The sequence below is a fragment of the Nerophis ophidion genome, linkage group LG17 (assembly GCF_033978795.1).
Source record: "Nerophis ophidion isolate RoL-2023_Sa linkage group LG17, RoL_Noph_v1.0, whole genome shotgun sequence".
NCBI classification, from domain to species: domain Eukaryota; kingdom Metazoa; phylum Chordata; class Actinopteri; order Syngnathiformes; family Syngnathidae; genus Nerophis; species Nerophis ophidion.
The window spans coordinates 33,061,613-33,077,874 of NC_084627.1; the positions used below are offsets into that span (position 1 = coordinate 33,061,613).

At 40.9% G+C, this 16,262-nt stretch overlaps 1 protein-coding gene across 2 annotated transcripts in view; it reads left to right on the plus strand.

Annotated features, from left to right (window-relative positions):
• dcc (DCC netrin 1 receptor) overlaps positions 1-16,262 on the plus strand; it is an 803,111-nt gene that overhangs the window by 683,431 nt on the left and 103,418 nt on the right. For both annotated transcript variants that reach the window (XM_061876767.1, XM_061876768.1), the window contains exon 27: positions 10,264-10,572. In XM_061876767.1, coding sequence (XP_061732751.1) covers positions 10,264-10,572 — 309 coding nt within the window. The remainder of the gene's footprint in view (positions 1-10,263; positions 10,573-16,262) is intronic.

Sequence of the window (16,262 nt, forward strand, 5' to 3'; positions counted from 1 at the left end):
ATGAAATGTATTAAAATAAATTGTAATAGGTGTGGGTATGGTAAGTGTTGGTTTTATTTTTGTACTTACGATGGATCCTCCGAGTTGATATAGAACATTGATTTTCAAATAAGGTTTTGCGGGCTCCATCTAGTGGTATGCCAAAGTTGTATTTATTATTTAAATATATTGTTTTACTTTATTTTATATTGTTTCACTTTATTATCCAATGGGCTCACCACTCATAGGAGGGGCCATAGAGGTCGGGTGCATTGTGAGCTGGGTGGCAGCCTAAGGCAGGGCACTTGGCGGTCTGATCCTCGGCTACAGAAGCTAGCTCTTGGGACGTGGAACGTCACCTCACTGGGGGGGAAGGAGCCTGAGCTAGTGCGCGAGGTAGAGGAGTTCCGGCTGGATATAGTCGGACTCACCTCGATGCACAGCAAGGGCTCTGGAACCAGTTCTCTCGAGAGGGACTGGACTCTCTTCCACTCTGGCGTTGCCGGCAGTGAGAGGCGACGGGCTGGGGTGGCAATTCTCGTTGCCCCCCGGCTCAAAGCCTGCACGTTGGAGTTCAACCTAGTGGACGAGAGGATAGCTTCTCTCCGCCTTCGGGTGGGGGGACGGTTTCTAACTGTTGTTTGTGCTTACGCACCAAGCAGCAGTTCCGAGTACCCATCCTTTTTGGGTACACTCGAGGGAGTACTGGAAAGTGCTCCCCTGGGGGATTCAACGCTCATGTTGGCAACGACAGTGAAACCTGGAGAGGTGTGATTGGGAAGAATGGCCACCCGGATCTGAACCCGAGTGGTGTTTTGTTATTGGACTTTTGTGCTCGTCACGGATTGTCCATAACAAACACCATGTCCAAACATAAGGGTGTCCATATGTGCACTTGGCACCAGGACACCCTAGGCCGCAGTTCCATGATCGACTTTGTAGTTGTGTCATCGGATTTGCGGCCTCATGTTTTGGACACCCGGGTGAAGAGAGGGGCGGAGCTTTCTACGGAACACCACCTGGTGGTGAGTTGGCTGCGATGGTGGGGGAGAATGCCAGACAGACCTGGCAGGCCCAAGCGCATTGTGAGGGTCTGCTGGGAATGTCTGGCAGAGTCTCCTGTCAGAGAGAGTTTCAATTCCCACCTCCGGAAGAATTTTGAACATGTCACGAGGGAGGTGCGGGACATTGAGTCCGAGTGGACCATGTTCCGAACCTCTATTGTCAAGGCGGCTGATTGGAGCTGTGGCCGCAAGGTTGTTGGTGCCTGTCGTGGCGGTAATCCCAGAACCCGTTGGTGGACACCAGCAGTGAGGGATGCCGTCAAGCTGAAGAAGGAGTCCTATCGGGTTCTTTTGGCTCATAGGACTCCGGAGGCAGTGGACGGGTACCGATGGGCCAAGTGGTGTGCAGCTTTAGCGGTCACGGAGGCAAAAACTCGGACCTCCTCAATCCTACCAACACGTCTTCCTTTGAGGAAACGGTGCCTGGGGAATCTGTGGTGGGCTCTCCTATTTCTGGGGCTGAGGTTGCTGAGGTAGTTAAAAAGCTCCTCGGCGGCAACGCCCCGGGGGTAGATGAGATCCGCCCGGAGTTCCTAAAGGCTCTGGATGCTGTGGGGCTGTCTTGGATGACAAGACTCTGCAGCATCGCGTGGACATCGGGGGCGGTACCTCTGGATTGGCAGACCGGGGTGGTGGTCCCTCTCTTTAAGAAGGGGGACCGGAGGGTGTGTTCCAACTATCGTGGGATCACACTCCTCAGCCTTTCCGGTAAGGTTTATTCAGCTGTACTGGAGAGGAGGCTATACCGGATAGTCGAACTTCGGATTCAGGAGGAACAATGTGGTTTTCATCCTGGTCGTGGAACTGTGGACCAGCTGTATACTCTCGGCAGGGTTCTTGAGGGTGCATGGGAGTTTGCCCAACCAGTCTACATGTGCTTTGTGGACTTGGAGAAGGCATTCGACCGCGTCCCTCGGGAAGTCCTGTCCTGTGGGGTGTGCTCAGAGAGTATGGGGGACTGGACTGTCTTATTGTGGCGGTCCGCTCCCTGTATGATCAGTGTCAGAGCTTGGTCCGTATTGCTGGCAGTAAGTCGGACACGTTTCCAGTGAGGGTTAGACTCCGCCAAGGCTGTCCTTTGTCACCGATTCTGTTCATAACTTTTATGGAGAGAATTTCTAGGCGCAGTCAAGGCGTTGAGGGGTTCTGGTTTGGTGGCCGCGGGATTAGGTCTCTGCTTTTTGCAGGTGATGTGGTCCTGATGGCTTCATTTGGCCGGGATCTTCAGCTCTCACTGGATCGGTTCGCAGCCAAGTGTGAAGCGACCGGAATGAGAATCAGCACCTCCAAGTCCGAGTCCATGGTTCTCGCCCGGAAAAAGGTGGAGTGCCATCTCCAGGTTGGGGAGGAGACCCTGCCCCAAGTGGAGGTGTTCAAGTACCTCAGAGTCTTGTTCATGAGTGGGGGAGGAGTGGATCGTGAGATCGACAGGCGGATCGGTGCGGCGTCTTCAGTAATGCGGACGTTGTATCGATCCGTTGTGGTGAAGAAGAAGCTGAGCCGGAAGGCAAAGCTCTCAATTTACCGGTCGATCTACATTCCCATCCTCACCTATGGTCATGAGCTTTGGGTCATGACCGAAAGGATAAGATCACGGGTACAAACGGCCGAAATGAGTTTCCTCCGCCGGGTGGCGGGGCTCTCCCTTAGAGATAGGGTGAGAAGCTCTGCCATCCGGGAGGAACTCAAAGTAAAGCCGCTGCTCCTCCACATCGAGAGTAGCCAGACGAGGTGGCTCGGGCATCTGGTCAGGATGCCACCCGAACGCCTCCCTAGGGAGGTGTTTAGGGCACGTCCAACCGGTATGAGGCCACGGGGAAGACCCAGGACTCGTTGGGAAGACTATGTCTCCCGGCTGGCCTGGGAACGCCTCGGGATCCCCCGGGAAGAGCTAGACGAAGTGGCTGGGGAGAGGGAAGTCTGGGCTTCCCTGCTTAGGCTGCTGCCCCCGCAACCCGACCTCGGATAAGCGTAAGATCGTGGATGGATGAATGGATGAATATATTGTTTTATTTTCCTAAATTCAAACAAAGTGTTAATGTTCAAACTGTGTGTAATGTTACAGTGACCAAAGTCTTAATTATACTTGTAAAAATCTCTGCCTTGTTTTAATGAATATTTAGACCTTTTACGCTACTGTATTGTAATGTTGGTCTTATGGTGGTACTTGTTGAAAAAGGTTTGAGAACCACTGAACCCGAGAAATATGATTATATCATTATTTTTTCAGATATTAATTACTCTAATACTAATTTCATAATTGTGTATTCTGTTTATTTTTAATTTCAAACAGGCATTTATTAATTGTGTAGTAGTTATTTCTTCATTGTATTCATAATATATGTATTGTTTAATTGAAATAGTATATACATACATATAAATATTTCTAACTGTGACTGGCAAATTTGTATTATTATTATTATTATTAATAATAATATTTGTATTATTATTATTATTCACTGTAAGGATTAATCGTGGTACTTATTTATATCCAGACATCCATTTTCTATATCACAGTGAGAAAAAAAAGTATTGGATCCTCTGCTGATTAAAAAAAAAAAAAATGTTCAACTCCTTAAAATAATGAACTATTTTTCATTTTCATTGTTGATTGTTTTTGTTTTAATAGAGAGCAACAGAATTTAAAAATACATTCCGTTAAAATACAATTAAAAAAGGTTGTAAATACATCAAAAATTGATCGGAAATCAAGTATTTGATCCCCTACAAACCAATCATTCTATGTGTCCATGTAACACTTTTTTTTTGTAAATAAACATTAAAATAGTGAATAGTATATACATTAGTATATTATCTGCAGTATACTGTTTGGTTGAGTGATATGTCAAATACTGTATGTCAGGATGAATGTATTGCTTGACATATTGTAAATGTGGCATTTAATAAACATCATTATCTCTCAGTAAAAACAGTATTTTCATTGTAAAGTATTGACCTAAAATGCAGTGATATATGGTGTGTTTTTATGATATGTCATATTACAATATGCATCATTACTTGAACTTGAATGAATTTCCTTAGGATGACATAAATGTCATCCCAATTACATGTTAAAGGTTTCAGGATGTCTTTTAGTTCCAAATGGGTTCTGAGAGTTTATGCCGCCGCCTCCACAGGCATCACAAATTTATTCATACTGCATTGTAACTACTTTACCTTCATGTAGGATTGTTTTAAGTACAGCTGAAGTGTGAAGTATAAATGACTCATGCATGTTTAAAGTGAAGTTCCAATGTAAACATCGCTTATTTGATGTTTAATGAAAAGTACTATGAAGAGTTAAAAAAAACTCCATCACTCACTCTATCCTTTCAATTTCTACCACTTGTCTCTCTCGGGGTCACAGGGGGGCTGGAGCTTATCCCTGTTGCACTCGGGCGTAGAGCAGGATACTCCCTGGACAATTTGCCACCTCATCAAAGGGCCAACCATTAAAGTATTTAGAATAATAATGTTGGTGTTTTTCCCTCTTATGCAAGAAAAAACACACAACATCAACCTTTTAAATTGTCTCACAATCCTAAACACGCACAAAAAAGATATAAACTATAGGGATTTGCAGTATTACCTAAAATCAATATTGCGATATATGTTGCAGCCCGCTGTGATAAAAATCCCCCACTTAAAGTGTGATTGAATAATGCAGAAATAATTGTATAAAATGGTCAATGGAATACAAAATATATAATAAAGTCTGACGTGAAAAATAACGGCATTTCAAAGACTATAACCCGCTACTTTCTCCGGGAACTTCGAACCCTGCGTTTACACAAAGGTGCGGCTAATCCTTGGATTGTTCTTTGCTAAAGCCTACATTATGGAATGGATTAAGCAAAGAAATTAAACAATGTGCTAAAGTGTTCCAGTTTAAGAAACTGTTCCAACTCAAAGGAAGAACATTCCTGATATCTTAAATCTTTAAAAAAAAAAGAACATTTTATTCATTTCATAAATGGTGAATAAAGACATCAACCATGTTTCTGTTTTGCTTGATCGGCCGTTTTACATCCGTGTTACATGAACCGTTTATATACGATTCAGGTATGTATATAAACATTAACAAAATATTTCTTTGTAAATACCTCCTTTCAAAACATACTAATACTAATATATGAAAACTCCTTTTTTTCTCTAAAATTCAGTGGGTGCGGCTTATAAACTGGTGTGTGCGGGTTATAGTTGGTAAAATAAGGTACGAACCACTTTTCCATGAGAAGGGAAATTTAAAAAAGACGGCACTTAGATGGCAGCATATGTTGTTCCAAAACCTGTTTGTACCTTTCAGCATTAATGGTGTCTTCACAGATGCGAAAATTACCCATGCCTTGGGCACTAATGCACCCCCATACCATCACAGATGCTGGCTTTTGAACTTTGCGTCGATAACAGTCTGGATGGTTCGCTTCCCCTTTGGTCCGGATGACACATTGTTGAATATTTCCAAAAACAATTTGAAATGTAGACTCGTCGGACCACAGAACACTTTTCCACTTCGCATTAGTCCATCTTAGATGATCTCGGGACCAGAAAGGTGTTTCTGGATGTTGTTGATAAATGGCTTTCGCTTTGCATAGTACAGCTTTAACTTGCACTTACAGATGTAGCGACAAACTGTATTTAGTGACAGTGGTTTTCTGAAGTGTTCCTGAGCCCATGTGGTGATATCCTTTAGAGATTGATGTCGGTTTTTGATACATTGCCGTCTGAGGGATCGAAGGTCACGGTCATTCAATGTTGGTTTCCGGCCATGCCGCTTACGTGGAGTGATTTCTCCAGATTCTCTGAACCTTTTGATGATATTATGGAGCATAGATGATGATATCCCTAAATTTCTTGCAATTGAGAAACATTTTTCTTAAACTGTTTGACTATTTGCTCACACAGTTGTGGACAAAGGGGTGTACCTCGCCCCATCCTTTCTTGTGAAAGACTGAGCATTTTATGGGAAGCAGTTTTTATACCCAATCATGGCACCCACCTGTTCCCAATTAGCCTGCACACCTGTGGGATGTTCCAAATAAGTGTTTGATGAGCAGTCCTCAACTTTATCAGTATTTATTGCCACCTTTCCCAACTTCTCTGTCACGTGTTGCTGGCATCAAATTCTAAAGTTAATGATTATTAGCAAAAAAAAAAATGTTTATCAGTTTGAACATCAAATATGTTGTCTTTGTAGCATATTCAACTGAATATAGGTTGAAAATGATTTGCAAATCATTGTATTCCGTTTATATTTACATCTAAAACAATTTCCCAACTCATATGGAAACAGGGTTTGTAAACAAAAGTAAAAACTATGATTGGCTCTTTTTTCCTGAAATCGTAAACAAAAACAAAAAACAAAAAAAACATTATTTGTAACAACAACAAAATATTGATTTAATCCCTGTAGTATTGAACACATCCTGAAATTATACTTGGTATCATTAATATCGGTCCGTTCCAGTATGAAGTGCAGCATGTTTAGCTAATCCTTTTCCTCTTTCCTCCAGTGAGAATCCTAAAATCTAAAGGTTTGCCGTCACGGAGGTGAGGATTAGTGATTTTAAAGCTGCACTGTAGAGGAACATTATCCGGTATGTCGAGCACGCCTTCATGTGCTTGTTGCTGTCAAAAAATAGATTGTGTCATCAACATGCATTATCACGATATGGTGATGGTATTAAAAGCTCTATCATCTGCCAAATTAATATATTGTCTATATTGTGCAACACCAATTTGAACACAACACGTTTAATTTTGCTCCTGAATTTTCATATATGTAAAATATTTCTCTGCACAAAAGGCCTATTTCTCTCAAATGTTATCAATAAATGTCTCTCAATGGATGGTACTAAGCATTTCTCTTTTGGGGAGATATTCCATCCACCGCACAGGTTTGGTTTAACAAGATGCTGTTTAGACAGCTGGTCAGGTGTGTATTACAGTAAGCCATTAAACAATGTGCAGTTATCCCACAGCACAATGTTGCAAGTGTGCTGACTTTAAAGTTAATTTCCCTACCATGAGACTTCTCCAGGCCCTGCGATGAGGTGGCGACTTGTCCAGGGTGTACCCCGCCTTCCGCCCGATTGTAGCTGAGATAGGCGCCAGCGCCCCCCGCGACCCCAAAAAGGGAATAAGCGGTTGAAAATGGATGGATGGAGACTTCTCCAAAGACATTTTAGAGGGTTTGGCAGTATATCTAACCAGTCTCACAACGTGAAACCACACCACCTCAGTACCTCCACATCCACCATCTTCTCCTCATAGATCGTCTGAGACAAGCTGCTGCAACAATCGCTCTGCGTAACCAAAGAAAACGGTCAGAACAAATCTCAGAGAAGCTAATCTGCATGTTTGTTGTCCTTATTGAGGTCTCGACCTGACTGCAGCCCTTTGTCACAACGGACTTGAGTGGTCACATTCAATGGAGGTGTTCTCTTCCCGGAAGACTCCGGCATTAACCATTCAGGGCATATGGCAGACAGCGTGTTTGGCGTTGTTTGCCAATGTCAGCGTTTGGATGGAGTGGTCCACAATGACATTATGGTATTGACAGGTTTTCGAACAATTTCCCTTGTGGATCAATAAAGTTTGTCGAAGTGTTTGTTATGGACAAACACTGCTGCATTTTATCGACTGCATTTTAAATGCACAGCAATACCATAATGAGAACCTGAAGTCAATTCTTGAGCCATTCGTCCATGACTACTAGCTCATGTTGCAGTATGATAATGCACAAGCCCATGTTGCAAAGCTTTTTACACAATTCCTGGAAGCCTGCATGGCTAGCATACTCACATGACGTGTTACCTTATCAGCATGTGTGGGATACATTTCATAAAAAAATGGAGCAAAAACTAGAGTGTGTTTCCAATTGTATTGAGCTTGTGTGTATACGTATATATATATATATATATATATATATATATATATATATATATATATATATATATATATATATATATATATATGTATTAGGGTTGTACGGTATACAGCTATTAATATAGTACCGCGGTACTATAAACTTACTATGAACGTACCGGTTCCCGCACCCCCCCCCACACCCGCGTGATCGTCACGTTGTGTCATTGCTGACTTATGAGCAGACGAGCATGTTCGGTGGCACACAACCCCCGTTTCCATATGAGTTGGGAAATTGTGTTAAATATAAATATATACGGAATACAATGATTTGCAAATCCTTTTCCACCCATATTCAGTTGAATGCACTACAAAGACAAGATATTTGATGTTCAAACTCATAAACTTTATTTTTTTTTTGCAACTAATAATTAACTTAGTATTTCATGGCTGCAACACGTGCCAAAGTAGTTGGGAAAGGGCATGTTCACCACTGTGTTACATCACCTTTTCTTTTAACAACACTCAATAAATGTTGGGGAACTGAGGAAACTAATTGTTGAAGCTTTGAAAGTGGAATTCATTCCCATTGTTGTTTTATGTAGAGCTTCAGTCGTTCAACAGTCCGGGGTCTCCGCTGTCGTATTTTACGCTTCATGATGCGCCACACATTTTCCATGGGAGACAGGTCTGGACGCTATTGTAACACGTGGCTTGGCATTGTCTTGCTGAAATAAAAAGGGGCGTCCATGATAACGTTGCTTGGATGACAACATATGTTGCTCCAATACCTGTATGGACCTTTCAGCTTTAATGGTGCCTTCACCGATGTGTAAGTTACCCATGCCTTGGGCACTAATGCATCCCCATACCATCACAGATGCTGGCTTTTGAAACTTTGCACCTATAACAATTCGGATGGTTATTTGGCTCTTTTTTCTGGAGGACACCATGTCCACAGTTTCCAAATATAATTTGAAATGTGGACTCGTCAGACCACAGACTACCATTCCACTTTGCATCAGTCCATCTTTGATGAGCTCGGGCCCAGCCAAATCGACGGCGTTTCAGGGTATTCTTGATAAATGGGTTTGGCTTTGCATAGCAGAGTTTTAACTTGCACTTAGAGTTGTAGCGACCAACTGTAGTTACTGACAGTGGTTTTATGAAGTGTTCCTGAGCCCATGTGGTGATATCCTTTACACACTGATGTCGGTTTTTGTTGCAGTACCGCCTGAGGGATTAAAATTCCGTAATATCATCGCTTACGTGCAGATTCTCTGAACTTTTTGATGATTTTACAGAACGTAGATGGTAAAATCCCTAAATTCCTTGCAATAGCTCGTTGAGAAATGTTGTTTTAAAACTGTTCGACAATTGACTTACAAAGTAGTGACCCTCACCTCATCCTTGTTTGTGAATTACTTAGCATTTCATGGAAGCTGCTTTTATACCCAATCATGGCACCCACCTGTTCCCAATTAGCCTGCACACCTGTGGGATGTTCCATATAAATGTTTGATGAGCATTCCTCAACTTTATCAGTATTTATTGCCACCTTTCCCAACTTCTTTGTCACGTGTTGCTGGCATCAAGTTCTAAAGTTAATGATTATTTGCACAAAAAAAAAATGTTTATCAATTTGAACATCAAATATGTTGTCTTTGTAGCATATTCAACTGAATATGGGTTGAAAATGATTTGCAAATCATTGTGTTCGGTTTATATTTACATCTAACACAATGTTCCAACTCATATAGAAACGGGGTTTGTCTATCCACCGTCCGCAGTGTTTTAGCGACTTCTAAATCACTAATCCTCGTCTCCATGGCAACAAATAAAGAATGTTTCCTACAAGTATAATCCCTACAGCACGAGGAATAGCTAACCATTGCTTCACTACTCACCGTAGCTCACCGGCATCAAAATGTAAACAAACGCCATTGCTGGATCGATCCCCGACATCCACTGTGATGATATCAAGTGCCGCCACATATCAAGTCGACACTACTATGATTACGTCGATATTTTTTGCATCACAACATCTTTTTTCGTTTTTTTTAAATGTATATCGTGTTTATAAACTCAGGAAATATGTCCGTGGACACATGAGGACTTTGAATACGACCAATGTCTGATCCTGTAACTACTTGATATCTATACCTAAATGTGTGGTATCATCCAAAACTAAAGTATCAAACAACAGAAGAATAAGTGATTATTACATTTTAACAGAAGTGTAGATAGAACATGTTAAAGAGAAAGTAAGCAGATATTAACAGTAAATGAACAAGTAGATTAATAATTAATTTCCTACCATTAATTTTCCTTTATCCACATTCTTCCTACACAGTCATACCCACAGATGCTTCCACCAACCCTCTTCTTCAGCAACAGTCTCCGCCCCAACAGCCTCCTCCCCTGCTGCCTGGCTCCTCCGCCCCTCCTGGGGAGCACGTTCCAAGCATTGGCCCTGTTCCTGGGGCCGCTGCCGCCACAACCGCCGTCACTTCAGAGGAAACACAGTCGGGTGCAAGTCGGAACATACCGACTGCGTGTGTCCGGCCAACCCACCCATTACGAAGCTTCACCAACCCCCTTTTACCACCGCCAATGGGGACCATTGACCCCAAGGTGTACACCTCCATGTTGCCACAGTCCAGTGAGTACTGTTCTATTATTTCAAAATAACCTACCTGGTTATACAAATACAAAGTATGTCTATGTCTAAAACTGACAGGCACATTGTTTCAAGAGCAGTTAAGCAGAGCAAATGTTATAGATCAGTGTTTCTCAAACGGGGGTACGCGTACCCCTGGGGGTACTTGAAGGTATGCCAGGGGGTAGGTGAGATTTTTTTTTAATATTTTAAAAATAACAACGATGCAAACATTCTTTATAAATATATGTATTGAATAATACTTCAACAAAGTATGAATGTAAGTTCATAAACTGTGAAAAGAAATGCAAAAATGCAATATTCAGTGTTGACAGCAACATTTTTTCATAAATATTGATGTTAAAGATTTTTTGTGAAGAAATGCTTGAAAATAAGTTGATGAATCCAGATGGATCTCTATTACAATCCCCAAAGAGGGCACTTTAAGTTGATGATTTCTTCTATGTGTATACACCTTTATTTATAATTGAATCACTTGTTTATTTTTCAACACGTTTTTAGTTATTTTTATATCTTTTTTTCCAAATAGTTCAAGAAAGACCACTACAAATGAGCAATATTTTGCACTGCTATACAATTTAATAAATCAGAAACTGATGACATAGTGCTGTATTTTACTGCTGTATCTCTTTTTTTCAACCAAAAATGTTTTCTCCGATTAGGGAATGGGTGTCAAACCCTGTCCCGCGGGCCAAATTTGGCCCGCCGTGTAATTTAATTTGGCCCTTGAGGCAATATCAAATTAACATTACAGCTGGCCCGCCGTTATTACACAGCGGCGGTGCCGCTGTAACTCCGCAATTTCTCACTCTTTACAATCCTCCCGAAGTTTAGTGCCCCTCCCGAAAATCTCCCGGGGCAAGCATTCTCCCGATTTCCACCCGGACAGCAATATTGAGGGCGTGCCTTAAAGGCACTGCCTTTAGCATTCTCTACAACCTGTCGTCACGTCCGCATTTCCTCCATACAAACACCGTGCAGGCCCACTCGCATAATATATGCGGCAATTACACACACATAAGTGAATGCAAGTCATACTTGGTCAACAACCATACAGGTCACACTGAGGGTGGCCGTATAAACAACTTTAACATTGTTACAAATATGCGCCACACTGTGAACTCACACCAAACAAGAATGAAAAACACATTTCGGGAAAACATCTTCGCTATAACATAAACACAACAGAACAAATACCCAGAACCCCTTGCAGCACTAACTCTTTCGGGACGCTACAATATATTTTGATATTTACCTCAGAAGGCTGCAAATAGAAAAGAGGCTTTGAATTTGTATTTGAATTGTATTTGATATGCCATTGATATTTTTTAATTATTATTATTATTATTTGAAACTCGATTTTGCATGTCACTATAAAGTTACTGTATATAAGCCTTGCTTGTTCAATGTTCAATGCAAAACTTGTTTGGGTCCCTATTAAAAGGTTAATTTGTTCAACCTTGGCCCGCGGCTTTGTTCAGTTTTAAATTTTGTTCCACTCTGTATTTGAGTTTGACACCCCTGGATTAGGGGGTACTTTAATTTAAAAAATGTTCACAGGGGGTACATCACTGAAAAAAGGTTGAGAACCACTGTTATAGATAACTAATATAAACATAGTAGTTGAATACAAAAATAGTGCGTAGGCTTTATTTGTGATTGTTTCAACCTGAAATGCCTCATTTTGCGGCAACTTTTTCAAAAAAATTGCGTCAGAAGTTGAAATGGTTTGAGGCTTATTTTCATTGCACCAGTTTGGGATTTTATGAATGACATATTCTTTGTAATCTCAAAAAGCACAGGATTTCAGCAAGTCAAACAAAATTGGCTTTGTTTGCACACAAATGCGTACGTAGTACTTTTGTAGAAACCTTCTGGTCACATAGGGGGCCCAGAATGCCATTTGTGCCATTATTTGACAACTGTATGGGATGCTTACGTGGGGGATTCAGACTATTTCGGACTGGTAGTAGTCGACCTACACTGATCGTTCTGCCACACATACCCTCAATGCTAACGAGGGAAATTTACACTTCAACGACTATGGATTTTCACAATATTATGTTAGACCCACTCGACGTCCATTGTTTTCTGTCTCCCCTGTGGTTTTTTCATAGTCATTCACATCAACGTCCCACTGGAGTGAGTTTTTCCTTGCCCGTATGTGGGCTCTGTATCGCGGATGTTATTGTGGCTTGTGCAGCCCTTTGAAACACTTGTTATTTAGGGCTATATAAATAAACATTGATTGATTGACTGCCGTTGGCTTTGACAGTTGGGATTGCCTGTTTGCATTAAAACTGTTTTTTTTCTTACTACGATAGACACGCAAACAAACTATTTATATCACCAACGAGTTTACCAGTTGCTACTGCTATGTTTACATCATCGAGTGGTCAGCTAATTCCTCGCTTTCCTACTCCTCGGAAGTTTGTTGTACATCATGCATCTCACCTGGATAGAAGAAGGCTGAAGAAAATTCCAACAAGTTGGTACACTTCGACAGCCAAATTAGACCTGATGATGGCGAGAACAACACAAAAAGATGCCTGGCTCCACTTCCCTTTTCTTTGCGAGGATTATGAGTCACTTTTCATCTAAACGGGTATATAACAAGATTCTATCAGTCAGCGTCCTAATGACAGCAGAAATTGTACAGTAAATGAGGTTTTATTATGTTTGTTTGCTCTCATGAAGCCTGCAGTGAGCAGTTATTATTTATGTTGTTGGAGTAAAAATCATACGTCTGTCATGATCCGTTGTTTGGGTTATGTTTTGTTTTAGTTTGATATTTCCCTAGTCGGTGGTTAGTTCAGTTTCAGCACCCGTGTTTGTTTTCTTTGTTGCCACAGGTGCTGATATTTGTCACCTGCCTCTGATTAGTGGTGGAGACGCTCACCTGCTCCTAGGCACTAATAAGAGAGCTATTTATTCCTGCCTTAAGCCACACTCTGGCTGGCAGTCTTATTCGCAACATGCGACAGTTACGTTGCTTCCACTTGCTTCTTGCTCGTTTTTTGGTTTTATAGTCTTATTCAGTAGTTCTTAACCTTGTTGGAGGTACCGATCCCCACCAGGTTAATATGCGCATTCAACGAACCTTTCTATAGTGAATTTTTTTTTTTCAAATTCAAGACAAAGTTATGTTTTTGGTAACACTTTAGTATGGGAGACATATTCTAAGTAACAAAGACTTAATTTAGTGTAATTTGGACACTAGGGGGACATAATCTAAGTAATAAAGACTTAATTCAGAGTTATTTGGTTAGGGTCAGGGTTAAAGGGTTAGGGTTATAATAAGGCCATACCGAATAAGGCATTAATAAGAACTTAATGACTAGTTAAGAGCCAGTATGTTACTAATTTGCATGTTAATAAGCAACTAACTAATGGTGAGTATGATGCCCATACTAAAGTGTTACCATGTTTTTTTTACTGGTGCACAAAATGAAGCGTGTATGAACATCATCTTGTTCAAACAATACAACCAACACAGTGCATAAATTCACAAATTACACACCTGCAAATCAGTCTGACTTCTGCTGTTGCCGTATCAGTAATACGCCGATAGGGAGACTTTGTATTTACACGATGAGTCGGGTCTGTTTTGACCTCCGCCGAAACTCTGAGGCCGACTCACCGATCGAACCCAGGTTAAGAACCACTGGTCTTATTGCTAAGGGTTGCTGAAGCGTCTCATGCTATACACACGTTTTCCGTTTTTCATATTTTTTCCTCGTAGTTTTGGATAAATATTCCTTTTTACCTGCACGCTGCTTCCTGACGTCCATCTACATCTTGGGAAACGACCACCGCAAAACTATGCAATCCAGACGTGACAATGTCATCATGCATTTATGCATAATGACATAATGACATAAATTCACCATAATGACATAATGCATAATTTATGCATTATGCATTATGCACATTATTGAAATTAATGTGCCATTATGCTTAAAATTATCAAAATATGTAACTATTACATCTTATTATACATGTTCATGTAACTATATTACATATATACTGTCAGGTTCAAACACTGATGACATCTATTAAACAAGACAAGAAGCAAAGAATTAAACAGTATCAGCTCAATTGAGGAGAAACGTGTCGACCTGTAACCTCTTAGAGTGTCACCCACGCTCTGGCTAAAGTTTGTATGCCTCCTTCTTTTATTTGGACCTTCCCTGACCACATGGCCACAGCTGTTTCTAAAGGACGAGGGTCGTAAACAGCCATCGCCTTTGATTACAACAGATCCAAAGAAAAAAATCGTAAATAGTTCACAGAAAAGATTGTAAAGGAGTTCAAAAATAGGTTCGTAAAACCGTTGAAAAAGGAGGTTCAAAAAGAGGTCGTCTGGAACTTGGGCAGATCCTGCCTTCTGGTTGCTTTGTAGTCCTTCGGTTAAAACATGGGTGTCAAACTCTGGCCCACGGGCCAAATTCGGCCCGCCGTGTAATTTCATTTGGCCCTTGAGGCAATATCAAATTAACATTAGAGCTGGCCCGCCACATTCACCACTTATACTCATACTTGACAATCGTCGTGATTTTCCCGGGAGACTCCCGAAGTTCAGTGCCCCTCCCGAAAATCTCCCGGGGCAACTATTCTCTCGAATTTATACCCGGACAACAATATTGGGGTGGTATCTTAAAGGCACTGCCTTTAGCGTTCTCCACAACCTGTCGTTACGTCCGCTTTTCCTCTATACATACAGCGTGCCGGCCAAGTCACATAGTATATGCGGCTTGTAAACACACACACAAGAGAATGCAAGGCATACTTGGTCAACAGCCATACAGGTCACACTGAGAGTGGCCGTATAAAAAACTTTAACACTGTTACAAATATGCGCCACACCGTGAAGTCACACCAAACAAGAATGACAAACACATTTCGGGAGAACAACTGCACCGTAACAGAACATGAACACAACAGAACTAATACCCAAAATACCTTGCAGCACTAACTCTTCCACCAACCCCCCCCCCACCTTCCCAACCCCGAACACCTCATTGTTGTTTTATTTTCAAATTGATTAGCTTGTGGAAAAAGTTAATGTTGATATTTACCTCAGAAGGCTGCAAATAGAAAAGAGGCATTACATTTTTCATTTAAATTTTATTTCTGTGATGTTTTTTCGTTTGTTTTTGAAAGTTGATTTAGCACTAATAAGTTACATAAGCTTTGCAGTGTTAAAGCAAATCAGTGTAGCAAACTGAGCAATAATTAACGTTTTATTCATGCACTTTCTCTTCCTACCATGTTTGATTCATTCATTATTGTTGTTTTATTTTCAAATATATTATTAGACTGTGGAAAAAGTTTATTTTGATATTTACCTCAGAAGGCTGCAAATAGAAAAGAGGCATTACATTTTTAGTTAAATTTTATTTGATATACCATTGATTTTTTTTTTTTTTATTATTGTTATTTGAAATTCGATTTTGCATGTCACCATAAAGTTATATAGGTCTTGCTTGTTCAATATTCAATGAAAAATTAGTTTGGGTCCCTATTAAAAGGTTAATTTGTTCAACCTTGGCCCACGGCTTTGTTCAGTTTTAAATTTTGGCCCACTTTATATTTGAGTTTGACACTCCTGGGTTAAACCAATATATTTCTGTTGATTACAATACATGAAAGAAAACAGAAACCCCTTCATG